This window comes from Tasmannia lanceolata, unplaced genomic scaffold (assembly GCF_043159265.1).
Source record: "Tasmannia lanceolata isolate RefF3 unplaced genomic scaffold, GAP_Taslan_0.1 ptg000005l, whole genome shotgun sequence".
Lineage (NCBI taxonomy): Eukaryota > Viridiplantae > Streptophyta > Magnoliopsida > Canellales > Winteraceae > Tasmannia > Tasmannia lanceolata.
This window is the reverse complement of record NW_027518682.1, coordinates 1,526,882-1,554,774: the sequence shown is the minus strand read 5'-3', so window position 1 is coordinate 1,554,774 and position 27,893 is coordinate 1,526,882. Positions and strand designations below refer to the sequence as shown.

The following is a 27,893-nucleotide window of genomic DNA, read 5'->3' as shown; positions in this document are numbered from 1 at the left end:
ATTCAGAAAGGGAAAAGAATAGAAAATATCAAGGAGGAAGATCGTCAAACAATTGCATGCTCTCCCTATCTACTCCATCCTTGGCTAGCTTATCGGCTACGACATTAGCGGATCTTTTAACATGATACGCCTTATGATGAGGGCCACCAATAAGATCTTGGATTTCATCAAACCACTGTGCAAATCTCCATGGGAATGAGTGTGTGCCGCAAATCCAACTTATCACATTCTTCGAATGTCCTTCAATTTCAACCTTCTCCAATATATCAGTGGATAACAATTTAATACCATAATGAGCTGCTCTCACCTCAGCTTCATTTGAATCCGTGACCCCAATGGGACCCGAGTAAGCCTAAATAACGTTTCCTTGATCATCTCTTAAAACTCCCCCGATTCCGGAAGGTCCCGGGTTACCCATGCTAGATCCGTCAAAGTTTAATTTGAAGGCTCCTTGCTAAGGGGGTTTCCATACCTGTTCCACTCTAGATGCTTCCCTGTCTCCATTACATATAATATTCCACCCATACCAAAGGTCACAAGCGACACAAATGCAAAGCTAGGAAGTAATCTCACCCAAGAAACATTGAGAGCAATAACCCTATTGAAAAGGAAAAGAGGTCTTCGAGAGAATCCTTTGAAAATTCTAGCATTTCTTTGGTCTTTTTTGGTCTTTTTGGAAAAGTAATCTCACTCTAGCAATAACTCATGCAAGACTTTAATTTCAGTAATCAAGTTTTGTGAACTTCACATCTATTTTTGGTCTTTTTGGACCACGGTTTAAAGAGCTTTCTAGTAGAGTTTTATTGTATCATGTTCTATGGAGCGGTATACAGGGCAGTTTTTGATTTGTTTAGTGAAAACATTAGATTTTGCTGCACTTAGTTGTACCCTGACAGCTAAAGTGATGTTTTCCATTGTCTACAAATCTTTTCATTTACCTCACGCCATGCTTCTCTTGTGAAATCCAACATTTCTCTATAATTACCATAGCCCATTTCCTACCCAAACATACAGTTCTACTTATACTAGATTGACAAGGTGATGGGGAACCGACCTTCACGAAAGACAAAAGGTGATAAATATGATAGTGGGGCCCATTATGAGGGCATTAGATTTTTTATTCATAGGTGTATAATTGTCTTTTATTTTCATTTTAGGTCTGAAGTGAAGTTTTGTAATTTTGCTCAAGTCACTAATGCAAGGTTCTAAATTTTAGTTTTGGTTTTGGTCGCCATGGAAATGGAAATGTTTCGGCTTCGGTTGGAAATTTCGATGGAAATCTTGTAAAATCACAGAAACATATGGAAACATAGGCAAATGATAGAATTTTAAGGTGAAACTTTAGGAAATTATAGAATAAGCTTACATTTCACATCTAATTCATATAACCATAAATATTGAATGCATACTAATATAGTATAATACTAATACATTTATAATTTTGGTTTTGGTACGTGTTTCAGTTTCGGTATCGATTTCGGTGGGGTGGGAAACAGAACCATTTCGGTCGTTTCGTGTCGATTTCGGTGGAAATTTAAAACCATGCATTTATAATCTTGAAGGTTAAGTGTACATATTAATTAAATGTTTAAGTTCTCTTGGTTCTCTAGAAGTTGTTAGTTTCTTTGGGCCTTTTAGTATTCCAAAGTTATTGGTCGTGAAAACGTCTCTATATAAAGGTTCGGTTGTAAGCATTTTAGGGCATTGATGAATGAATGAATTGAAGACAGTTTATTTCTACATTTTTGCAATTGTGGATATGATGTCTCTAGTCTTGGTATGATGCTATAACAACTATTGCTGTGATGCCTTCGGTCAAGTTGGTGTGACCATAGTTTTAAAACTCCCTTGCGTCCGTGTGGACTCCCTTTTACCTTGGTTGCATTCGTGTCCGAGTCTGCAGTTTGCCTTACAAAGTCAATCAAAACTCCTTCGACTCTCCTTGACTTATGAACGCATCAACCAAGTACTCGACCACGTTGTGCTGACTCGACTAGGATTTGCTTTGGTCGTGTTTTAACTTGCATCCACATTTTCAAATACTAGTTTAAGATGTAGAAAGTTATTAAACCATACCAATCTCTTTGAGAAACCCCATAGATCTATTTGTACGGATAGATCTATCTGTACAGGTATATCTGACAATACATGTGGCCGTACGGACAGATCTACGTAACTGATCAGCCTCCCTCATGTAGCTGTTGTCTAATGTAAGGATGACCTGTGGGGTGGGTGAGTTTGGTTTTTTATTTTACTTTTTTGCGTGCGGCTGGGGTGGTGGGGAGCGAGGGGGGTGGGAGGTTAAACAAGAAATTTTGTAATATTTGGATCCTAAGCTCTTGTACTGAGTGGAAAGTTAGGGTTTATATGAGATGGAAATGGGAAATTTGTAATGGAGGTCGTACCCCACGAAAACTCAAATATATACGAACATAACTACAAGAAATTACAAAAAATGCCAACCATGAGTGACTTGTGGGTGATAGGCCCCAACTACATAATATAGTCGATATTAAGTCCTGCAATAAGGCCCCTGGCAACTGGTATGGTGAGTCATATACATTAGTTTGGCTTCTGGACTTTGTGCTGTCTGCCACAAATAATGCATTTTATGCTTTAGGAGTTTAGGGGCCATTAAGGACAGGTTAGATTATTTGGTGGTAACTCTTCATTTCATGGCTACAACAGTACCGCTTATGAGAGCAAATATGATTTTATATTTTACCACAAACTTTCACCTAACATGTAATTCTTTTCCTAGTTACAAATATTTCTGCTCCATATATATATATATATTTTCCCCTTCTCATTATATGGCCTGGTGTCTATATAGTCTGTCTGTATGACTAGTGAATCGTTGTACTGATTATCTGCAATGAGGTGCTCATATACTTTTCCATTTTACATCACAATTTATTATATTACATTAGTTTACTATAGCCATGCCAGTTATATTAAAATTCTTGTCTTTATTCCAGCATTGCACAAATGTCCAAGTTTTATACCTTAATTTGGAATGGAATCGCTACTTCAAAGGAGAAAAGAGCAGAAGAGTTTAGATCAGGACCCTTTATATTTGTTCCACTCGCCCACATGTCAGGGCATGCTGATGTTGTATCGGGTGTATTTTTGCCTCCCGAGGAAGTGTATTGGCACGATCCAACTGGTTGTGTAGACATGGCCAAGGATGTGATCCTTCAATGTTCCTCCATAAATGAGATTAGCTCTCCCTCAAGCAAGACATTGGCTCATGTCTATCCGAGCCTTCATGATTTCTTTGTTACCGAGTGTGGTGTAAGGAAGATTCCTCCTTTTCTTAGCTATTTTCAGATGTTACTGCAATTATCGAGTATAGCTTTGCCTTCACAGGCAGCTTATGTTGTAAGTCTTCCCTATCAAGAGGCAAATCAAGTTTTACACCCATAATGGCTGTTGTTTCGTCGCCATTCTGTTCCTTGGACTACTATAACGAAACCATTTTTACTTTCTTTTTTGTATCCTTTCAGGTTTTTCGAGTTCTTCTCAGGTGGGCCGATGATCTCAAATCTGGGTTAGTAGAGTCCAGAGAAATTTCTCACTTGAAAGAATGTCTTCTGAAACAGGAAAATACTGTGCTTCCAACCGTGCATGATAAATGGGTTTCCCTCCACCCTAGTTTCGGCCTTGTATGTTGGTCTGATGATGAAGACTTAAGGAAGCAATTCAAGTATTCCAATAATATTTACTTTTTACAATTTGGCAATCTTAGTGACGAAGAAAAAGAAATGATTTCAACAAAATTCCCTGCATTGATGCAAACCATTGGGGTTCCTGCTCTTTCAAAGGTAAAGTTGCTCTTATTTTGGAAATGCTACTGTATTGTTTCTGAAAATGTCATTTTTTTTCGGGTTTCTCGAGTTCCATCATCACATATATTTCATTGCTTGCTAAAGGTCATATCTCGCGAAGCAATATTTTATGGTACGGAAGACAGCAGAGAAAAAGCTTCATTGGTGGACTGGGTTCTTCCTTATGCACAGCGCTATATCTATAAATTGCATCCTAGTATACATTCTCACATAAAGCTGTTTGGGTATGAGAGCCTCAGTCAGCTACAGGTTGTTGTAGTTGAAAAGTTATTTTACAAGCATACTATCAAAGGATGTGACAGTGCATCAAAAAACCGAACGGAGTGCAACTGTCTTTTACAGGTATGTGATCAAGATGCCACCCATTCGTGAGTGTTTTGGTAATGTCTGTGCAAAGTTTTAATGATAATTCATTCGCTTTTCCATAAATCTTTCAGAAGTACTTGTCGGGTTAGGCGTTTATGTTCTGTTGTCGTAAATTGTGGTTTTCAAAACCTGTGTTCTTTGTTTCGATTCAGCTTTATTGTTTCAGAAATTATAGATTTTTGGGGGAAAAGAAAATGATGCATTCATGTCTACTATCTGTAGGTTCTGCATGTCTTGAGGATATGGAAAGATATTTTTATTGCTCGGTCTTTTTTAGCAATTTTCATACAGCCCCCTCCACAACCCACCACCAAAAAAAAAAAAAACCCTGTAGGATCATGTGCCCCCCTTATAAAGTAATTTGTGGCAGATTTTAATGTTTTTTGATGTCAAATCACGTTAAAAGGGGGGCGCATATTCCTACAGGGGGTCAAAAATTCATCTCCCGTTTCATACATACCCTTGCCATATTTTCTTGGCTCTTTTATAGTCCTCTAAATTTATGTCCATCTTGTTTTCTCATTCAATATCTCTCTATTCATATTATTCTCTATTTTCTTTCTCCTTGAATATTTTAAAGCCCTATATGTTCTTAACATGCTAAGATATTATCATGAACTAAATGCTATATTAGTGAGTAATGCATTCTTTTGCAGACTGCTTTTAAGCCTCATTAATATATTACTAGTTTTCCTGTAGTCAGAAGCTCAGAACATACATGTTGGTGTTAGACTGGACCACCATTAACTCAATCAATTTTGCACCAACTGGTGTTTGTCTTTCCTAGATCTAGATGACTTAATGAAGTGATCACTAAATAAATTCATTTTTATATATAGTATAAAAATTGTATTAAATATTATTGTAGAGAGATGCTTCTTAGGTGGCCTTTTCTGAGGCTATTAACACGCTATTACTTCCTAAATCAGTTACGAGGATAACCAATTTACGCTACTAATTTGGCTATTAATTTGGGTTTGCCTTCCGTTTTAAATTGGTATACCATGATTTATTGCCACTGAATGTGTTACAGGGTAATTCCTGATTTGGAATTTCTAAAAGCAGTATTTTCCTGAAAAAAGATTTGAAAAGTCAGAATTCCTTCCCCCTCTATATCCATAAATATTTTACCCCTAATTTATTTCCATAAATAACGCAGCCCAAATGTATTCTCATTGTGAGAACCGTTTCTTCCTCACAGTTCACTTGCACTCAAGTCCATTCCTGCTTTTGCTTTATTCAACTAAGGTTTGAAGTAGTTTTTTCCACCTAGTTGTTATTTAATCTTCATCACTTAGTTATCCCTTGAACCGAAAACGACTGGCCATTTTAGAGAACAGTAGACTTTTTCATTGATTAAGAAGTGGCAAGAGTAACCATATAAAAAAAGTAGTAAGAGTAATGTGGGGTGAATATTATATTTAACGCTTGCATCATGAAAACTCATTTTATTTTTTCTTTATTTTCAGCGCCTTCTTTTGTGTATGCTTAATACCACTTTCTGTAATAGTGTGCTTTGTATTCTTGCAGGGTAACAAATTATATGTGGCTCGAGCCTCAGATCCTCACTCAGTATTCTTGGAGCTTTCACGACTCTTTTTTAATGGATCCCCTGAACTACACTTTGCGAATTTCCTTCACATAATCACGACCATGGCAGAATCAGGCTCTACTGAGGGGCAGATGGAATTCTTCATTGTAAATAGTCAGAATGTTCCTAAGCTTCCTGATGGAGAACCTCTCTGGTCCCTCCCGTGTTTAACACAGCTCCATGAGGATGAGACTTCCCAACCGTCCTTTGCATTTCCTATGGCTTCTGAGCAAACCCCTAAGAAGTTTCATCGGAAACCAGGCATCAATTCAGCTTGTCGACCTGCAGATTGGGAAACTGCACCAGATTCCCGTTTTGCTCGAGCAAATTATTATCTAACAAATCCGGCAGCTCCACCTGATGGTGGGTACCATAACGAGTCCAGTTGGTACCATAATGAGTCCTATCGACCCGCAGATTGGGAAACTGCACCAGATTCCCGTTTTGCTCGAGCAAATTATTATCTAACAAATCCGGCAGCTCCACCTGATGGTGGGTACCATAACGAGTCCAGTTGGTACCATAATGAGTCCTATCAACCCGAAGGCAACGTCCATACAGAAGATTGGCCGGTTCCCACTGAGATTTATGGTGATTTGATCACACCAAATGACTCTGCAACTCCAAAGGCATCAGTCTCGAAAGATTTAAGGACTACTAAAGATGAACCTTCAAATAGAACTGGCCCCCATCCACCCTTTTTCACCACAAGAGAACAGCTTTGTTCGGGCATGCCGAGTCAGGACCAGGCATTTAGAACTGGGCGACTAGGAGAGCTTGTTGCTTATAAGTACTTTGTTGAAAAACACGGTCGGGGAGCTGTGAAGTGGATCAATGAAGAAATAGAGACGGGTTTACCCTACGATGTGGTTATTGGGGAGAAGGAAGGGAGTAAGGAGTATATAGAAGTGAAGGCCACTAAATCCATGAACAAAGACTGGTTCTTAATAACAACGAGGGAGTGGCAATTTGCTACTGAGAGAGGAGACTCCTTCAGTATTGCGCACGTTGTTTTGGCAGACCCAAAGAATGCAAAGATCAGCGTCTTTAAGAACCCATTAAAACTTTGTCGGCAAAGTATGCTGAATCTGGCCGTTTTGATGTCGAAGTAGCAGAAAGAGTTACCCTTCATCACTTAGCAATGTGTGTTCAAGATGCTCTGCGTGACAATTCAAACTTAAGGTTCGTTGCTCGGTTAATTTAAGGCTGCTGCTTATTGGGATTTTTCAGGTACCCAATGTGAGACACGGTGGAAAACTGATAATGTTATACTATTATTGGTATTTATTGCATTGTGTCTCCAATAAATACCCAGAAAAATGTATCTTGTGAAAAAAAAATGATAAAATAATTTTTTTATGTTTCAATATAAATTACATGAGTTTAAGGAGTTGCAGAATGAAATGAACTCATCATCTTCAGTTTCATGGAATTCTGTTTTTTCTTATTTTGTTTGGTTTTTTTAGGGCCAAATGCTCTCCCTTTTCTTCGTCAGGCCAGCCTCCTCTAGCGTATTTATGATCCTCTTCTTACACTAATAGGGGATGACCTGGGGAAGAAAAGTGGGCGAATTCAGAGTCGCAGAATGAAATGGACTCCCTCATCTTCTGTTTCATGGAATTCTGTGTATTCCTTATTTTGTTTTGTTTTTATGGGCCAAATGCTGTGTACAAGTTATAGCTCCCTTTTCTTCCTCAGCCCAGCTCCCCCAAATTGTATTTATGATTCTCTTTTCCCCTTCTTCTTTTTTTGTCTAGGCCAGGGGTTCGGCTGACTCCACAAGAATTTACTGAAGAAATAAAATAGGATTACTGTCTTACAAACTCTACCCTGAGACTCAGGTAGGACGTGAGGAGAGGGATGTCAAATCCTTTACAAGACAGTCCGACTTTGATACGGCAGCTGAATTTGGTTTGGCCATATGTATTTCACTCTCCAAGAGGTGAGGTGAAACAATGTAGCTGTTTCTTGTTTTGTTTCATTCTTCAAACTCCAATTTGTAATTTTTATATAAAAAATCTCTGATCAAGTTTACCAAGATCTGTTTCTGGTTTGGAAGCTTTCAACAGGCCTTTCATTTCATGGAGGTATATACTGTCTCGTGGGAAGGGCATAAAAAAGGCCGATAGCAGCATCATCCATCACTAAGATGCATTTGTATAAAGTTTCACTGATTTTCAGTGTCTTCTAGGAAGGAGCCTGTCAACCCCTCTTTTTAACCATTTTCTGGGGTTCAGCTGTTTGGATGCATGGAAATATTCTATTAATTATTTTTTCATGGGGAGAGAGTAGTTCTAGCATTTCGATTAAGTATATTGATGTATAGAGTTCTAATTATCCTAACCATCTATTTCCAAGCCATTGATGGAACAGTTTGGACCATCCAACAAGTATAATTTGGTAATGTCATCTTTCTAATAAGGCCTACCGAATGAAGGATCTGGATCATATTAACGTCATCATTTCCGGCCACGTTTGGATACCAACAAGATTTAGACTTGGATTTAGTTGATATTTTGAACTAGATCAGATCCTTAGATTTCCAAATCAGCTACAACAGTGCAAACAAAAAATCCAATTTTCAAATCTGTTCTGCGAGACATTATTTGGAAATCAATATTTGTGGCAACTTCCTTAACCATCGCTGCTCCTCGACGTTGCTCCGGCAGCAGCGAGACATCCCTTCCTCTCTCTTGCTCTCTCTCTCTCTCTCTCTTAAAACATGACCATGAAGATGATTGATGTGTTTTGTATCCAAAACTCAAATCCAAATAAAAATACAAATGCATGAGGTATCCAAACGGGCCTTACTTCAAAAGATTTTAGAACTTTTTCACGCAAAGCTACACAGACTTAACATCTCAGTTCAAATGTTCAACTTCGAAGTACATACGAACGGGAGCTTATTCAAAAACTGTATTTTTTCTTCTCTTACTGGTGAGAAGTGCATTTTTTATACAAAATCTCAGTTACTCAGCTTCCTTTCCATGCTTCCAAAAACATGAATTATGGGATTGGTCTCACCTCATATTCATGAGAGATTGTCAGAGGAGTGTCCCTAGAGACAGGCCTCTGTTCAGACCATAGCTCCAAGTTAACCGTTCCCGTCCCCCAATGAATCAGGCATTTATAAACCTCCTTTATATTAAACCGATTTACCAGACTCAAGCCTGAGCACTTGTCAACCAGCATCCAAACTCCTGAAAGATAAAAAAAAGGCGAAACAAATAAGTAACTTGATCTGAAGACGATAAATTATCTTCATGAATTTTTAAGCAGAGATGGGAGCATGCTTAAGCCAAAATATATCAACTCTGTCTTTTCCTTTGATTTGCAGGCATAGACTCCAGCAGATCCAAGATCTGCGCCATGATTTTTGGCTGCTCCATAGATGCATGAAGTTCTAATAATACATCTTGGCTCTGCCAATCTTTACAAAAGGATCATGTTTTAAATTCAGTTGGCTGAATCAATTGTTCGCATCTAAACTTTTTAACATTGATTTAAACCAGAATGAACATAGATAAATTGTGACTGTAGTGAAGAGGATGATATGCCCTTTCCAAAAAACAAAAAAAGGAAAGAATGACGATGGTATGGAAGAAAGAGGAATTACCATTAGGCCGGAGATCCCCCTCGAACAATAGCTCACCAGATTCGGGCCAAATTTCATGCTTTGACCCTTCAATAGAAACAAATGCAACAAAAACTTCCGTGGGATGCAGGAGAGTGAACATTGGGTGCACCCGTAGACAAACCAACCTGCAATATAAGAGATTCAGTGAGCCATAAGTAGAGATGTTAGATCAGGAAAAGAGAAAAAAATGACAAATGATTATGGATTCAAATACATCCATGAACTAATCAAGAACTGTTAAGACTTTGTTTTGTGAAAATAGGTATCATTTTGTTGAAAACAAAAACTGCAAATTTGTATTAAAGATATTGCTAAGGCTATGATTTGTGGACACGGACACCAAGGGTCGCGTGTTGGCAAGCCCCCAAAATTTAGAAACGAGGACGGCTAAAATAGGAAGTATAAATAATCATAATTTGTAGATATGGTTTTGTGTGTTGTGTTTCGACACGGATACGAGTTGTCTGACATGGGAACATCTAAAGAACTAGAAACGGTGACACGTACATACATATAAAAATTACTAATTAGTGTTATAATTTGTAACAATATAAATATGGTATTCATTTAACAAACTAATAAATCTTAAACCATTAAAAAAAAAAAAAACTAATAAATCTTAGAATTAATCAACTATAATCTAAAACAAAATGAGATAATCAAATAAGAACGCATTCATCAATTTACTCTAGTTCGCTTCCGTCTCCAATATACAGCGAGCAAGGGAGACCAATATGATACAATGAATATAGTATTGTAACCATAATTTGTTTAGGGTTTTAGGTTTAGGAGAGGAGATATAACATTAAATATTTGTTAAAGAAGAGTTTATAATAAAAGAGTTTTTAATAAGAGGTAAAGACAATATTCTATAACAAAATAGGATATCATACTTGACATGGTACAAAAACATGTCCAGGCACCCACATTAAGTCAAACACTTGCAGTTGTATATTTAAAAGTGTTCAAAGGAATGTCAACACACGTGTAGTGCCGGCACGACACATGTTTCGACACATGTTTCAGCAACAAATTCAAAGTATCAGCTAAATCATAGAGCTAAGGTGTCTGAAATTTTTAAAAAGGACTGCATAAAAGGAGCCAGATGATTTCAGCTGCTGGTCAGATCCACCTATGTTTTTGTTGACACATTCATGATTTTAGTTGCACTGAGACGTGCACCCATTTTACCGTCAACACCCTATGAAACTCACAGCTAAAATTGCATGGCTCCTGACTCCACGATTACATGTTTGTGAACTCTTCAAGAAAATGATAAAATTATCATTCAGAGTGAATATGTATTGTCATTTCCTAACAAGAACTGCTAGGTGATATTTAAATAGCATTTTCCGCAAACTTAAATTAGAAGTTTGGGTGCAAAAACTGATCATATTCAATAATTCACAGCAACTTTTGTACTCAATATAATACTGCCTTCTAACTAACCAGGCTATCAGTTACGAACCTTGAAAATCCACCTGAACCAGCACCCACATTCCGGGCTAAAATGCTAGAGTCAATTCGAAGAACTTTGGGGCCGTCTTTCAGAATAGATATCTGGCGTTGCAGAACTAATCCACCACCAATATCCCCTTCTAAAGTCAGAGACTCTTCGCCTCCTGATTGCTCTAAATTGAGCCTATGGGGGGGGAAAATACAGACAGTAATCAGAAAATGGAAACAGATCCAGAGAACTGATCATTATTTTAGCATTTCTCATTTTTTTTTGAACAGTTTAGCATTTCTCATATTGTCAGCAAAAATTAGTCTAATCCCATTTATAACAATAAGAGTACTTTGTCAAAACCTTTTTAAATATTTTATATTTCCTTACAACTTTCAAACAGTATCTTGGCTTGAACTTGCATTAAAATCAGTTTATAACAGCAATATACTGAAATTTTAATTGGAAAAATGCTGCCCAAAATTTTGAATTTTTTTTGCCAATTCTATCCTGAAGTCAATTCCAGGTGATATTCATATTTTTAGTATTTACACCCTAGTTCCTAGCATAAGCACAAACTACTTCATTCAGTAAAAGTGAATAAGTGAAAAGATGAGCTCACTAACTCACTTAGTGACAGTGTACTCCTCAGAGCATCCGGCAGACCGGTATTCAACTCCACTGTATTCTTCATACCCATCAATTTCAACTCTGCTGTGAAGCCATTGAGTCTCTGTAATAAATCATCCAACGATCAATTCTCAAGAACATCACATATTCCAAGACATGTTATTGCTTTTATGGTTGTTGTTAGTACACCCACTAACAGAATATCTTATATACAACCATTCCTAAATATAAGAGCAGATAGAACCTGAGTCTGTATCTCAGTTAGAAGGTGCACTATGTTGCAGCCATGAGGTAACATCCCCCCCCCCCCCCCCCCCCCCCCCCCCTCTCTCTCTCTCTCTTAAAAAACAAAATTCAGAGCATATATAGAAATAATATACATTTATTTTGCACCTAAAATGCTCGTATATCCCTGATAAGATTTCAATAGTAAAATGGTGCATAATAAAGCTACTTACAGCTTTTGGATTTTTTCTTGTTTATCTTTTTTTATATTTATTTTGCACAAATGGTTCTGCTTTCCATATGAAAAAGCACAAATTGAGAGATGTCACATGTCACAGCATGCCATGCTTTGTTTAGATGTGGCATCCTTTTGAGATGTGCTTTTTAGCTTTTTAAACATGAGAATCGTTGTTGCTCCTCTGATGGTTCTGCATTTTGATTTTGTAGCTCAACACATAGTTAGCTAGAAATTTTAGAGCAATAAATATGTCATGAGGACCATTCATTCTACTCAAATGTCTCAGATAACAGTTCTCTCAACAACTCAACAAAGCCTTTGTCCCAAACTAGTTGGAGTCGGCTAAATGAATCCTTTAGAAAAATTTCATGAAGAAGGTGAAAGGAATCTACCTGGCTCTAATCCTGGTTCTAGTTGGGTTCAAATGTCTCAGATAACAGCAAGTGAAAAAAATAAAATAAAATTTAGGTCTGACTGTTCCTTTGAGAATAAAGGGGAAAAGTTATATCAAGAGAATGAACATTACCAGAAGGGAGATGCAGCATAGAGATCATTCTACCCCCAATCCAAGGCACCACTTTAAGAACCCAATCACCACTCTTCAGCTCAACAGGGGTCCTTGAAAGTTCAATTCCCTTCTGCCCTGAATGCTCTCCTAAATCTGGAATACGCTTCGCATTTTCTGCATTTAACAGGCTATATGAGCATGATGAGAGAAATCAGCAGAACTGTAGGCGAGAGTTCATTTTTGACAGGATATTTGCTCAAACTTCAAAAGGGAGTAGAGGAGTTACGATGTTTTTTAAATTCCCCAGTTCACTTCATCCCATAAACCAATTTATACTCCATATTTTCCAAGCCATGAAAAATTATATGGGATCCATCATTTCTCAGCACCAATGTTTACTCAAATATGAGGACCATCTGCAATTTCACTCCTAGAAAAATACATAATTTCCAGCAAAAAAATGTCATGGATAGTTGGGTGTGTTATGAACAGTAACATTGACAATGTGAATGATGAGAATAGAGAAATGACTCGGGAAAAAAAAAAAGTTTATGTCATCAATTTGAAACAGCTACAATACCAACAACTTGCTGAAATGTTTCTGCTAGAAAAGCATATTTAATCAAAATAATTAAAAAGGGATCAAATATTCAGTAAATTAATAGGTATGTGTCACAAATAAGTAGCTGATACATAAAAGTGGAGGTGTTGAAGGCAAAGAATATTATTACCTAGAAATGTTCTGTGCTGATTTTCACTGGTGGCGACTAAGCTAGACAACTCAGGTTCTGAAGGCATTCTAACCTGCAGCTCCTCTCCATCAGTGCCCGATGCTTCAAGCTTCAAGGTAAGCCAGAGTTTAGAAACAGAAAGGCATAAAAAGGAGAACCTCCTGATTCAGAGCAATTTATTAGCTTAAACAGGCTAACATTTCCACATTTATTGGACTTTACTGAAAAGATATACCTTGGCACCTCCACCCAGTAATAAATGTACATGGAGACCACGTTTTGGCCTCTTCCATGATCCTTCAGTTTTGAGAACTTTTACTGTAACAACCGATGATTGAAGCTCAGCCACATAATAGGTCAAGAGGTAACCCCCATGAATGAATTCATAGCCATCACCATCATCCTCAAAGAGAACACCTTCTGCTTTACCTGTAGAAGAGCTGAAGTTACACTTGGGAAAGGAAAAGCCAATGTATGTGTCGCAAGAAAACCAAATAATCTTTCAAATTTATTTTATAAAGACCATGAAACAATGTTTTCAGATAATAATGATCTGGAGTCTGGAATGCTAAAACAGAGGATGAATAATGATGACGAGTTCATTCAGTGGCAAGTGTTCCTCAGTTGAAAATCAGTTAGCTGGTTTTAGTTAAACGTCCCTGAAAGTGTGAAGAAATGAGAAACTAAGGACCCAGTCAAATGATCATCCAGAAAATGTGCTGACAGAGTGGAGATTGCCTCAACATATCAATGTCAAAAAATTTTGAGTAAATGTTATCAAAAAGTGTGAACATACTTCTTTGTAAGCAATACAATCCCAATAATTACCATGTTCATCCAAAGCCATAATGAGCAACAAGTCATCTGTCAGGCTTGCTTCACCAACATGTTGAAGAGGAGGACCCACAGGAATTACTGATCCACCTTGCAGATATAGTGCTGGTAAGTCCTGATTTATTCAGAAAAAAGGGAAAATGTAATTAGTGATCATTAAACGCGGCTCCACGATAAATTCTTCAGGTGAACAAAACTTATGTGATGAGAAATATTACAGGGTGTGCGTCTCCAAAATCAAAACGCAGCCAAATACCACTAGGCAATAGATGCTGCAACTGATCCAATCCCTTGTCAGGCACAGTGCTGGTGATCATACCGACAGGAATTTAGCACAAAAACATCCGTCTAATTTGTCAATGAAATATAAATCTAAAACGCTTAGAAATGCTCATGAACACTTTGACAATGCAAATTGTTCAGGCTAGAAATTTAAGCCATCAAACTGTGAAGCTAAATACTGTATCTAGCACCTAGGTAAAAGAATTAGAGAACTAAGACTTCAGTTCCTAAAGAACCATAAGAAGTACTTCTGAATCTGAGATACCTTGAACATATTAAAAGTGACCCCAGCAGGAAGGAATTTTCAACGGTCCTCAAACTCGGATTTTTTGGATCTGCATGAACAATTAAAGTGTCCTCACATTTCCATCAATGTAGCAAATCCACTCCCCAAACCCAAAGTCAATCAAAATGCCTATCCTGTACGAACAGAATTTTAGAAGTTAAAAACACATACCGGCGAAAAATGTAGGAGCTGCAATAGGAGTACCATTGGTATGAGCCATATAAAAAAGAGTATAAATGTGTGGTATAAGCCGGTAGCGTCTCAACAATGCCAGGCGGCATACTTCTTCACACTAAAAGATATAAAGGAAGTTAGAGATGGTAAAGAACAGAATATATTTAAAGGTCATTTTTTTGGCAAGAAGACCAGCCATGACCAAACCATTAACCTGAAATGATTCTTACTCTTTGAGAAAGACTATATCCCAAGAAAAAAGAAGGATCGTGTTTTGGAGGGGCATTAAAATCAATCATATAAATGACAGCATATCAGTATTCTCGCTCCACAGACATGATACTTTCACATTTGCAAGGAAGAAAAGCATTTATAATATTCACGATACAACCTTAACAACAGGCTTTCTTGTATTTATTGAAACAAATAAGTACCAGAAGTGTATCAAGGAAAAGATGAAGGCACAAGGAAAAAAACAAAAATGGTTGAAGAAACAATAGTCAGCTATTAATCGTAATCCTCACCTAACAGTATATAATAACCTAAAGGACAAATGCACATAGGCAAAGAGAAGTGTCAGTATCTGAACATGTATAAGAAAAATTAGACAAGTTTTGCTTGGAATGTCTCAGTTTCATAGCCTCTCACTGATCTCCTTTTTCAGCGAATACCTTGTAACTAATTATAAGGAAGAAACATGTGTCATCAGTTCTCTGCTTTCTGATGTGTGTCAGCAAGACAATTGTCTGTGCAAGGCTTACTTAGTAGAATACAAAGTCACAAATTTCATCGTTGGAATTTCTCAACAATGGCATTTCTCAAAGAGTTCTAAATTTTTTGGTTTTTCCTTGTCTTCCCATCTGGAAATACAGGGAAACAAAAAATAAATAAAATTTATATAGAATATGTGAATTTGATGTCACACATATATAGTTTTTTTTTTTTTCAAACTAATTTGTAAAAAGTTAAAGTAACAAAATGTCACGAGATCTTTTAAATATTTCCATGATATATTTTTGTGAGAAATGAAGTACACCTCACTGGTAGGTGAACATAAACTAGCCCAGGCCAAGAACTCAACTTGAAACGAAGTCCGAGCAAAGTGCATCTACCACCAAGTGCCTCGTCATACTACATTTCTTTGCAACATCGGTTTAAAAAACTCTTAAAAAATAGAAAAATAACAATAAACATGTTGAAATAGAACTTAACTGTGCCACAAAATCAAGCAAGAATAATAATGAAGTCAGCAGAGACTCTGAAAAGGCAGAGATTATGCATGGTTCCAAGCTATAATAGCTACTGTTACACAACAGATGCAAACCTTCCTTCATAGAAAGGTTTCCAGATTACGCTCTATTCTAATTCAGAAAGATGAAACAATCATGGGGGTAAGCAAAAATAACAATATAACACTACCTAAATAACCTAGACGAAAATCAGAAAGGCAAGAGTGTAAATTATCACATTTACAAAAAATTTCCAAACAACTGATAGTGTCAATGACCTTCAAACTTTAGTAGAAATTAGCAGCAGAAACTCTCCAAAAGAGCTTGTAAAACTTCTATCCACTTCATATTAAATAGCCGAATGGTCACCCACATCGATTGCGTATTTTATCAGATTCAAGATGTCAATCATGTCTTTTGTTTGAGCCTAACTACAAAGTTCTGCATATTCTACAGGCAATTGATGTAAAGAAAAGTGTTCTCGAGTTTTCCACACATAACCAGCCAAAAGAGAAAAGTATATTTCCATCTAGATTAGAACAATTAGTTTACATATTTATTAGATGAAAACAAACCTCTTCTCCAAAAGACCATGGCTCATGGTCAATTGTCCCAGTTTCTGAATGTCCGCGACAGAAAGGAAACATAGCACCCACTCCCATCCATCTTCCAAAAAGCTTGGGTGTGGCATTCCCAGCAAATCCACCAATATCTGGTCCTGATAATGGCTGACCGCTGAGCCCCTGAATAGAGGAAAACGAAATGGTACTTAGAAATGGAGCTAAGAAAGGAAGTTAACATGCTTAAAACCATCGTGGTAGCTGAATTAATCAAATCGAAATCAAATATACCCCGTCTATTGATAAATTTAGCATATCCAGGAAATTAACCGGAAAAAAACCTAGTTAGTTACTCAGAATTTATTCCTCAAGACATTGAAACTACGAAATAACTACAATTGCAAGCAAAGTTCATTTATCGCCCCAAAAAATGTTTGTTATTTTGTCCATTTACAAGGTTATGTTTACAAATATTGTTGAAAATTACATTGGATAAAAAAAAAGAACCCACAAAGGACCACTAACTTTCGGAAATGTCATTCAAATAAGAAAAAAGATCAGCAAGTGATATTCTGCATTATAAAGGACGCTTGCACTGAATCAATGAAGCCCTTGCAAAGATCACCTGGAAACATAGAACTAAAAGGATTTTTGTCTTGCAATCCAGTTGCCAAGATTTTCAAGGGCAATAAAAGTAACACTCCGAAATCTCAAGGAAAGGAGAACATGAAAAGCTGAACCTTGATGAGGGAGTTAAAGGAAACTTAAGAAAAGCTATAATCAGGGTAGGCAAATCTCCATGATATGCGAGTTCCACTTGATAATGTAGTTTCTTCTCAAATGAAAGTCAAGCTGCTTCTCATTGGTCTTAGTCTCTTAAAAAAAGGAGGAAATTCGCTTGCCAATCAGTAGCAAATGTAGGAGAGTATTCAGAGGCTTTTATATGCCAAGGCCTCCCTTCCTAACCATTATTATATTCTGCTAACAAGCAAACCAATTTCAATAAAATAAACAAATAAAGGTGCTATCGGGGGTTTAGCAGAAGCACCCCGAAGCCTGCAATTCATGAGCATCATTACATCTCCCAGCCTATCTTCTTGCTTGGGTTTCTTCTGAGGAAGATCAAGCCACCATCTTTTGCATTAGTGAGATCATACATCACCCTATCAGTCATCCCTTTATACCATTGTCCATTAACAAATCGCAATGATTCAACATACTGTCAAAATATCTTTAAGACCTTAAAAGTTACAGTGTCGGTGAACTTAATATTTCTTCAAGGTAATTTACAAGAACAGATTTAAGCAATAAATTCACTTTTTCGAGATTAAAAAAAGACTATTTTTACTTGCTTCATTGTTTTCATGATACTTTTTTATTGACTGTTTGTCTCACTCTTGCCAAAGAGAACAGGTAACATATTACTTGCATGCTACACAAATAAAATTTTCATATAAAAACAGCATTCTGCAGCAATAAAAATTAACTCATTAACAACCACAACTTTTAGAAAGAAGCGGTTCACCAAAAAAGTTCCAAGTGATTGAACAACCACCTAGAACTTGATAATAAAAAGAACAAGAAAATCAACTTTCAGAATTTGTCCAATTACTAAACATCCAACTCAAAACAGAGTAGCAACAATATTCATAAAAGCATACATCCCTATAATGAGGCAATCAGAATAGAGTCTTCGGTGTCAGTCAAAGAACTAACTTACCAGTTGAAGTACCATGGATATACTCATATGCAGGTGCTCCCAGTTTGCAAGATTATCCCCGGTCCATGTTGCAGCATATCTTTGGCTACCCACAAATCCGGCTCTTGTAAGAACAAATGGGCGTTTTTTCCCACTAGCCATTTTCATTCCTTCATACGTTGACCTTGCCATCAGCATGCCATAAACCTAGTTCGCAAAGAAATAAAGGATAATAAATTCAGAAAATGAATTAGAATTTATCTTTCAAAAAAATATAAATTAGAAAGTAGTTGCTGTATATAACAAAAGGGCGATGATAAATTCGCACCCCTGGAGGATAATTCACAAATTAGAGTTTATCTTTCAAAAAGACATAAATTAGAAAGTAGTAGCTGAATATAACAAACGGGCGATGATAAATTCGCACCCCTGGAGGATAATTCGCAAATTAGAGTTTATCTTTCAAAAAGACATAAATTAGAAAGTAGTTGCTGTATATAACAAAAGGGCGATGATAAATTCGCACCCCTATAAAGGAGGGTATGTGACAGACTTTAACGCATTTTAACGTCAATTCACGTTAAAAGGGATGCGAATTATCCTACAGGAGGTGCGAATTTATCATTCCCCATAACACAAGTAGTCAGATTTCAAATTCATGGCTTGGAATCCAGTAGGTCTGAAGGAAACTTAAACTGACATGAAATACAAACTATGCTTTTACCATAAAATATTAAGTCATAAAATGCAGCACTGGAGTTGAAGAACATTACATTGTGATAATGCGAGTGATTTTGACAACCACCAAGTTCAGCATCTCCTCTGTGGATGTTGCTCTCAGGCATTGTTTTAGTAACGGTCTGAACAACACCAAAATTACTTCTAGCTAGAGGCCAAACGGTGACACCATAAGTCAATAGTAGAAATTGCATGTCACAAAGGCAGAGCAATTATTCGTACCTTGAAAACAGCAGGTTCATTCATATCATTCCAAATGCCATCAACACCATTAGAGGTGAAGTCCTTAACTAGCTTAGCCCACCACTTACGGGTTTTCTCTTGTGTAAAATCAGGAAAAACACAAGCCCCAGGCCATACCTTCCCTAGAAAGGACCAAGTAGAAGACTTAAAGTTCAGTAAGAGTCAGCAATAACATAATAAGGTATAAGAAGTTAAATACATCAAGAAACTTTACCAACAAAAGGCCCTCCATCGGCTTTTTGAATCCAGACATCACTTTCAGAACCACTATCATAAACAAAGTAACCATCTTCACGTTTAATCCCTGGATCAAGCATCCAGATCGCTTTGAAACCATTAATATGAAGGTCATTCACCAAAGATTTTGGATCAGGGAAACGCTCCTGAGAAGAATATCAAACATGAAATTAACCATGCACACAGAAAATGTCCTTGAGTGGTTCAATCTTTCTACATTCAGTTGTAAATATGATATTGTGATGAGAGGAAATCATAAATAATACATGTGTGCTGACTCTGAGGTACATGCATGTAATGGTGCTTCCGTACTAGTGATGCATGTGTACTGTATACATAGAACTAGCACAGTAGATGTGCATCTAAGGAAACTATTAATAAGATCTGCATACTATAAGGTGATTCAGTCCTTTTCATGGTTGACATCTCAACAGGTCCAAGTCAAATTGCCAAACTCACCAAATGGTAGGACGCTCATTTGACCATTAATCTGTTACAAGCAGCCACTACGGCTCATTCTCAATCATGCCAACTCTGAGCACAAGATCCAGAATATTGTCTAAAACTGGGCATACTAAAGTGAACATAAGATTATTTTATTAAAATAAGGAAATCTCAATAAGCTAGACTTTCACTCAAAAATTGGTTGTATAGGAAAAGCAAATATAGTAATATTGGTTAAGCTTCCCCGCATGGATAATTGCTTTGAAATTGATATAATTTCTAAAAAGAATGAAGTAACTTGTATTTGCTACGTGTATATGTATATGTCAGTGTTTTCAAAGGCGTCTAAGGTGTACGCCTCAAGGCAAGGCATACCAAAAATGCTTCAATGCGTAAAAAAAAAAAGGTGACAGCAATGAGGTGCAATCCTCAAGGGGTAAAAACGTCCAGAGACATGATTGACAGGCGTACGCCTTTCACTTGAGGTGTACGCATGCCTTTCACACATTCACAGAAAAACCATGTTTTTTACGGCCCAAACCCCTCAAATTTTAAATTTACACCCAGTACTTCAAAACGGGGATGCATGTGAAAACGCGGTCATAGCAAATCCTAGTCAACTTGGCATGACACGGTTGATTACTCAATTGATGTGGCTGAGTACTCAGTTGACACGGTCATAACTCGGGACAGTCAAAAGAGTTTTGATTGACTTTGTAGGGCAAAACGTGGACTCGGATGAGAATGCGACTAAGGTAAAACCATAAAAGGGAGTTGACTCGGGGGAGTTTTGAAACTATGTTTTCACCCATTTTTGTGTTTTCGTCCCCTAATCACCCATTACTACTTAGATTAAGTATAGTTTATTAAGACCAATTTGAAGAAAGAAAGGTTTTAAGAGATTTATGAGAATTTAGGGGTTTTAGGAATTTTTTCCCAATGTTTTTTGTTTTGTGCTTTCTCTCTAACCGTTCAACGAAATCAAAATCCGTAGCTTCTGGTGGGTGTTTTCATCAAAATGAAGCTTAAGGTGGTAGAATAGTCTGTGACTGTCAGATCAATAAAAAAAGAAACCAAGGCAGTTGCACAACAACATAGAATAATATATTTTATGAGTTATGATTTTTGTATTTGTTTTTTGAAGAACACTAAAATGAAGGGTGCCCATGCAAAAGTCCAGCTGAAAGGGCACCCCATTGGTCCCACGTCACCGAACTAAATTTATAACGGCAATGAAAATGCAAAATTAAAGGAATAATGAATGTGATTGGGTGACATGGATCCATGGGGCACCCTCGCTTCTGGGTTTTTATGTTTAATTTAGCATTCCTCTTTTTCTTATGTGGGAAATTGGAAAATGTATTACAAACTTGTTAATCACTCGTCTCTAACAGTTTCCTTTGTATTATCTGGTTGGTAACGTGCTAGTAAAGTAAGAGTAGTTAGATACTTTATTTTGTTAGTGTATTGATGGTTGGACAAGAATATTTTGTTAGTGTATTGACGGTTTTTAGATATTTTAGCAATTTTTTGGTAATTCTCATATTTTTTGTATAGTTTTAAAAAAAAAATTTATTTAAAAATCCAGCTCAAGATGAAAAATGCACCTCCATATGACCTTCGACTATGAAAACACTGCTGTATGCGTACTTTAAAAAACTACCTTGCATTGCCGTTGACTAGCCTAAGTTGACATCCTTTTACCTTGGTCGCGTTCTTGTCCGAGTCCGCATTTTTCCCTACAAAGTCAATTAAAATTCCTTTTTTTTAATGGTAGTCAATTAAAATTCCTTACTCTCCCAAGTTGTGATCACGTCAACCAAGTTCTCCATTGCATCATCCTGAGTCAACTAGAAATTGCTTTGGAAGAATTTTGGCCTGAGCCCACATTTTGAAACCCAGGGATTATGTGTGTGTGTGTGTGAGAGAGAGAGAAAAGGGTTTCTGCGCTAGAGTGCAGAAGCAGGGGTGGGCCACATTGGGGGAGGGGGGGGGGGATCCAAAGCATTCATTTGATGGGCCCTTTCATGGATAGGGTGCCCACCAAAAATCAGCTCCATTATTTCACCATAGGGTGTCCATTTGTGGCATGAAAATGGGCAGATTTGTGGACAAACAGTATTTGTCCATTTTCACCCCCCACAAATGGACACCCTAAGATGGTCCAATGGAGCTGATTTTTGGTACACCCCCCCATCCATGATGGGGTCTGTCAAATGAATGCTTAGGATCAACCCCCCCCCCCCAATGTGGTCCCACGCCTGTTTCCAACACTCGAGCGTAAGCTATCTGCGCTCGAGCGCAGGAACCCTTCTCTCTCTCTCTCTCTCTCTCTCTCTATATATATATATATATATATATATTAAGCTAATAGCTTATGCTTACCGGGTCCAATCAAAGAAGTTGCTTTCAATTTAATCCCATTCATACCATAAGCTAAATTGATTCATAACGAAAATTCCAAAAGATGTTAAAGAATGTTGATGTAATTGACAGTGGTAATAGGTTCATAAGCAAAAACTGTCTTGAGAATAACACACCTGGTCAAAAGTAAAACAACGAAAACCCTCCATGTAGTCAATGTCCATCCATATGACATCACAAGGTATGCCCTTCTCCCGAAATGTTCCGGCAGTCTGCAGATATGAACCATGTAAAAAGGGAAAAAATGACACTCTTACAAGAAACTGATAGAAATAAAGTCCAACTTTGACTTTTACGATCAAAGAAATAGCTGGGTAGGCAAATTTGCAATTTCTTCAAAACACTTAATTGATTGACATTTTCTAATAATTGAACATTGCAACAAAAGCAAATTGACATATCCAACAAAAAGATAGTCATCTCTGCAGAGAAGTTCGTGGAAATGACACCTTAAGAACTTTTTCATCTGAATCATAACTCCAACGACATTGATGATAGCCTAGAGACCATTTTGGAGGCATAAATACAGTACCTAAAATACAGGTAGATGAAATGATCAACTGTAGGAGCACGACCAGAAACGCAATAAAGAAGGTTATCACTCCAAACTACACCAAGTTGAAACTAAAATTCCAAATTGCCAGGTATAATACAAATAAACAGCAAACCATCGATAAATTGACGAAGTTCTTTTGCAGCAAAGTTTAAATCCCATCACGACGAAAACCTATGTAATAAAAGCTAATAGCAATATGGGTTACAAAAAGGATAAATAAACAATACTTCTTACGTATATTGATTTCACTACAACTTTACATTAGAAGCTCTTGTAAACACATGTTGGATATTTTATGATACCTATTTGAAGACCATAATAAAAAATAAACACAACCATTTTTAATGCTTTAGGAGTCCGTAGGGCTTTGTTTAGGATGAGAATTGGTGGAGTTATTTGCTTTGATTTATATAGAATTTTATGATTTTAAGTTATTTTTCTGTGGATGCCATCCAAGAAAAAATTGAATAGTACTTTTAATTTTGAAATAGAATTTAGGAGTTAATTGGGGTTGTGGAATTTATTGATCGGTATATATGGAATATTTATGTGTTAAATGAAGGGACGAGTTTGATTTCTGTTTATTGTAAGCTTATAGGAATTCATGTCATCATGAAATTATGAACAGTTTCTGCACAGTTTATCAAGAGGAGATATTTCAGTCTTGATTTTTGACTGGTGTCATCCCAATCTCCCTTTATTTTATTTTCTGCCAGTTTCTGATTATTTCTGGTTGGATTCTCTCTAGTTTGCTTGTTTTAGTTGCTATTCCTGCATCAAAAACATTGATTAGCATCTAAGAATATGATCATGACAATGGTGTCTTGTATATGTTGCACGCAAATCAATTCAGGCTAACTAATCTCAACCATAAAGAAGTAACAGCACAACGGACAAAACAAAAAAATTTAATACGAAATTGACCCTTCAGGATGGAGCACAAGTAATGGGATTCAAAATCAATATGTCCATGAAGGGTATTTATTCTATGACAAGAACCAATGAAGCACGGATATGGGTACGGGGTGCGGGTATGACACGATACGGGTACGTGGATACGTGATTTCTTAAAAAAATAGGATACGGGTACGTTGGGGGTACGCTGAATATAATATATTTTTATATTTTATTATATATTTATAAAAATAAAAAATAAAATATTTTGTTAAAGAATTCAAACAATTTAATTGGAGAACAATCAAATAACAATAACATCACCAAAATCTAATATTACTTCACCAAAATCTAATATTACTTCTAAGTTGTTAGGTTTTTAATTATGGGATATATATATCATAGATATTTTGATATATTCAACCCCCCTTTTGGACAACCCATATATTGTAAATCTGTAATTTTCGATTTAATTTGAACCGGGTGCGCATCCTATACGTACACAAACCCGGGTGCGTACCCGGTATGCACCCAAAGAGTACCCAAGAGCACCCGCACCCGATACGCACCCGACACGGGTACGTGGACCTCCGGAGAGTACCCGTGCTTCTTAGACAAGAACAACAAGGTCAAGGGAATAACCAATTGCATGAGATAGAGATGTCAGGACGGCAATTGGCGACGCAAATGGACCAAACGTAATGACTGGATATGCAGCTGGAGCGATGAACTTCATTGTTGACTCCATCCGCAAATCTATCTGTAAAAGAAGAGATGGACCAACAAGTTAAGGACAGTCTCAAGAATAGGCATTCAGATATTCAGGCAGAACGTATCATGTTAAAAGGTTGAAACACTATCATGAAATAAAGCAAATGGAGTAGACCTCGCAACGCCGAGTTGTGTCAGCAAGGACCCCTAATGCCTCCCCATTTGGAAGAACAGCTAGTACCCAAGGATGTGACTGGTATAAGGATGTAGTTCCTGAGCCATAACCCCAAGCATCTGTGTTCCATGTAAATATCTGCAACAAATGGACCGGGTTAACACCTGGAACGATACCGGTGTTGCCGATGGCTAATAAAACAAATGACTTACTCTCTTTCCAGTCCTCTCAAGTTGGCCACTAACTTCTCCTGTTCCATACAAAGAGGTTCCCGTAGGAAGCTAAATATAGATAAAAGTATCGAGTTAATGAAAGAAATGTGAAATCAAATAAGACATACAAACTGTGGAAAAAAATGTTCATGGCAGAAAGAAAATAGGTTGAGGAAACCACTGGAAAAAAAAAAAAAAGACAGTTCAACAAACCTCAATAGTGACAATTTGATTTCCATGGAGACACTCAAAAGTAGGAATATAGTCAGGCACTCTGTGAATCATGATTGGTATGTCCCTCAATTTACTGTCCATAAAGGAAACACTTGGATGTGCTATATCCCTATCACTTGCTGAACAATCAAATCGAAAAACTCCCTCCTCAAGGACAGGTTCAAAAACCATATTTCCAGAAGGGGCATCATCGGCAGTGACTTTCTCCCCTTCATATTCAGCCATTTTAGATACTAACCTTTCCGCAGTCAATTTGTTTCTATACCTCTGGCTTCTGCATGCCAAAATTTGTATTAGGAAGTTTCTCTTCTTTAAGCTTCCTGTTATTTGCATTTTTTCAAACATCAGAAGCAGAACATTGATCCGTTTTGAAAGAAACAAATTCTCTGCAATAGGAATAACAGTACCTAGGGGCAATGTAGTCTAATTAGATTGCACATTACACACAAATTGCATCGACATTACAATTATAGTGCACACCCAAACTAGCCCGTAACGATTGAATACAGTTGATGAAAGGTTGAAGAGAACTTCTGAGGTCACGCAATTACGCTTTTTCCAGAAATCATAATCATATTGTCCAGCATATAGTTAAAGTAGAGTAGATCATGCCAAAGAATTGGTTAGAGACTAGAAACTAAATGAAGGGATCATGTGAATAATTAAGTCCATTTTTGTAAATGAATTTTATTGTATTTTGATGCAATGCATTAAACTAAATGAAAAAACCGAAATCTAGAAAAAAGAAAAGGAGATGAAATAAAGAGAATTAGAGTAGGAAGGGACCTGAAGAGCTGAGAGTGAGAAGCTAAGAAGAGGCGTGGATCGATTGAATGTTTGAAGGAACTTAGATTCTGCAACTTCAATGGAATTCTCCTGAAAACCCTAGATGTAGAAAAAGGAGTGAGACCGTGAGAGAAATCTCGATTACTTAATTCCATCAGAGCAAATTGTAAATTGTATTTCTTCTTATTCTTATTATAAAAGCACTCAAGCGAGTGGAAATTTAAAAAATACACTGCAAAGTCTCAACACTTTCTCCCTCTCTCTCATCTCTCCGCCCAACAGTATACACGCCTATGTAACCATGATCGAACCACCTCTCGCCACGTGCCCTATTATACTTTGTCCCGATACCACAAAAATGTGAAAGGCTCATCACTTAATTCAACCCTTTTGTTTGGTCCTTTTCTCAAAAGATTTTCGCTTTATAGGAAAAGACAAAAAAAACACTAAACGATGGAGAGGCGCCAATCAGGAACCTACAAAAAGTAATTGAACTTTTTTCAGGGGTTTTTGGTGAAAGAAGTCCTCTACTTTGCTTTATTTGCAAAAACAGTCTTCTTGTTTTACAATTTACAAATAGAGTTGTCACTCAAAATGCCATCAATTTGTGACCAAAACACCCATGCGAGATTTGTTTTATATCGTAAAAGACCAAATTGTCATTATACGCCGAAAGACGAAAATTATCTGGTAAAAAAGACCATAATATCTGCAAATATTAGGGGTGTAAATGGATATTCAAAAATTCGATTACCGTCCGCATCCGAATCCGTTTATGAGATATTCGGCTCTTCGCGGATGCGAATCTAGTAAATGGTATATCCGATCCGTTTAACATCTGAATCCGAGATGTAATTCTTTTTTATTTATTATTAATAATATCATTAATATTTATTTTTAGTAATGACACACTATATTTTGTTTCTAAAAGAAAAGTTGAAAAAACAAAAACAAAAAGTGTTTTGGGTAGGAAATGAAGTAATCTCTCATTTTAAGGGCATTTTTGGAGTTTGACATGGCTTCTTTATTAAGCAACGATGAAAGAGACAAATGGATGATGATGATTGAAAGAAGATGTCATAGTCATTGATGGTAAATGAATGGCTCAGATCAATTTTCCAACTTAGGGTTATATAAAAACGCAAAATGCAATTAAAAGATGGGACTTCTAAGGTTTGCAAGAGAGAGGAGAAAGAATGAGACTGAGACAACATCTTCGGCATTCCTTGGTGCCTCCAACCCCACCAAAATCCACTGCCGCCCCTCTCCCCCTTCTCACAGCTACCTCCATCACCGCCAGTCATTTCCATATCTAACCCAATCCCCATCTCCATCCCTATTTCTCTTCATCTTCCACAAATCAGCACTCCCACTTTCCCTGTTCAAAATAGCTCAAACCTATTCCATCATATACATAAAATGTTCGAATTTACCGGATAAACGGATACGGATAATATTTGAATTCGAACAATATCCGACAGATACAAATTCGGTAATAGATATTAAATATCAGTCATATTCGTATCCGAATCCGAATTCGGATAGTGTATACTGTAATCGAATTCGGATATAGTCATATCCGATTCGAATTCGATCCGTTTACACCCCTATCTGCAATGCTCGGTGATATGTTTTGATTGGGTGGTTCCCACCAACTCAATTAAAACCCATGTTACGAGTGGGGTCCACCATTTTGCCTCATGATCCCCACTCAAGCCCATGTATCAGCTCACAATTTTATACATCATGTTTTGATTTGATGGCATGGGCACATTGTTTTACACCTATATAAGAATGCTAGTACATACAGAAATGATATTCCTACAACCCTACAACCCTAATTCAAAACTTATCATTGACCGTCATTGGTATCTTAGGTCTTTTCAATTGGTCAAAAAAAAATCTACTATGGGTATTTTGGTCACAAATTGAGTGTGTGGCCTAACTTGCAAAA

At 37.0% G+C, this 27,893-nt stretch overlaps 2 protein-coding genes across 6 annotated transcripts in view; one reads left to right on the top strand and one right to left on the bottom strand.

The window, feature by feature from the left end:
- The window catches only part of NOV (Histidine kinase-, DNA gyrase B-, and HSP90-like ATPase family protein), a 30,438-nt gene extending 22,567 nt beyond the window's left edge, over window positions 1-7,871 (top strand). Inside the window, exons 11-15 of one of the 4 annotated variants that reach the window (XR_013250524.1) lie at window positions 2,979-3,381; window positions 3,507-3,824; window positions 3,933-4,190; window positions 5,745-6,987; window positions 7,568-7,871. Coding sequence is in view for 1 of the 4 variants with exons in the window: in XM_077378729.1 (XP_077234844.1) it covers window positions 2,979-3,381; window positions 3,507-3,824; window positions 3,933-4,190; window positions 5,745-6,917 (2,152 nt within the window). In the remaining 3 variants the exon portion in view is untranslated. Of the gene's footprint in view, window positions 1-2,978; window positions 3,382-3,506; window positions 3,825-3,932; window positions 4,191-5,744; window positions 7,233-7,271; window positions 7,540-7,562 lie in introns of those variants that run through there. The other 3 variants (XR_013250523.1, XR_013250525.1, XM_077378729.1) reach the window with 3 other exon arrangements.
- Window positions 7,872-8,598: 727 nt separating this feature from the next.
- HGL1 (heteroglycan glucosidase 1) lies at window positions 8,599-26,232 on the bottom strand. Of its 2 annotated transcripts, none has more exons than XM_077378727.1 (23): window positions 25,940-26,232; window positions 25,133-25,427; window positions 24,920-24,988; window positions 24,708-24,845; window positions 24,464-24,581; window positions 22,821-22,903; window positions 22,488-22,583; window positions 19,481-19,649; window positions 19,246-19,388; window positions 19,059-19,145; window positions 18,307-18,492; window positions 16,602-16,769; window positions 14,795-14,915; window positions 14,603-14,672; window positions 14,274-14,361; window positions 14,050-14,170; window positions 13,457-13,650; window positions 13,222-13,330; window positions 12,509-12,664; window positions 11,520-11,622; window positions 10,911-11,084; window positions 9,422-9,567; window positions 8,599-9,005 (listed from the first exon to the last, which is right to left on the bottom strand). In XM_077378727.1, the coding sequence occupies exons 1-23, from the start codon at window positions 26,092-26,094 to the stop codon at window positions 8,812-8,814; spliced, it is 3,183 nt and encodes a 1,060-aa protein (XP_077234842.1). In that variant the 5' UTR covers window positions 26,095-26,232; the 3' UTR covers window positions 8,599-8,811. The 2 variants fall into 2 exon arrangements, with proteins under 2 accessions (XP_077234842.1, XP_077234843.1); XM_077378728.1 differs by having other exon boundaries at window positions 25,133-25,473; window positions 25,940-26,076.
- Window positions 26,233-27,893: the final 1,661 nt, after the last annotated feature.

Bases quoted from the DNA above. Each gene is read 5' to 3' on its own strand.
- HGL1 (XM_077378727.1), bottom strand. From the start codon at position 26,094: ATGGAATTAAGTAATCGAGATTTCTCTCACGGTCTCACTCCTTTTTCT. The intron at 24,989-25,132 runs GTTTGTTGAACT...ATCTATATTTAG, and splicing joins ATCAAATTGTCACTATTGAG to CTTCCTACGGGAACCTCTTT. The intron at 24,582-24,707 runs GTCTACTCCATT...CTTCTTTTACAG, and splicing joins ACACAACTCGGCGTTGCGAG to ATAGATTTGCGGATGGAGTC.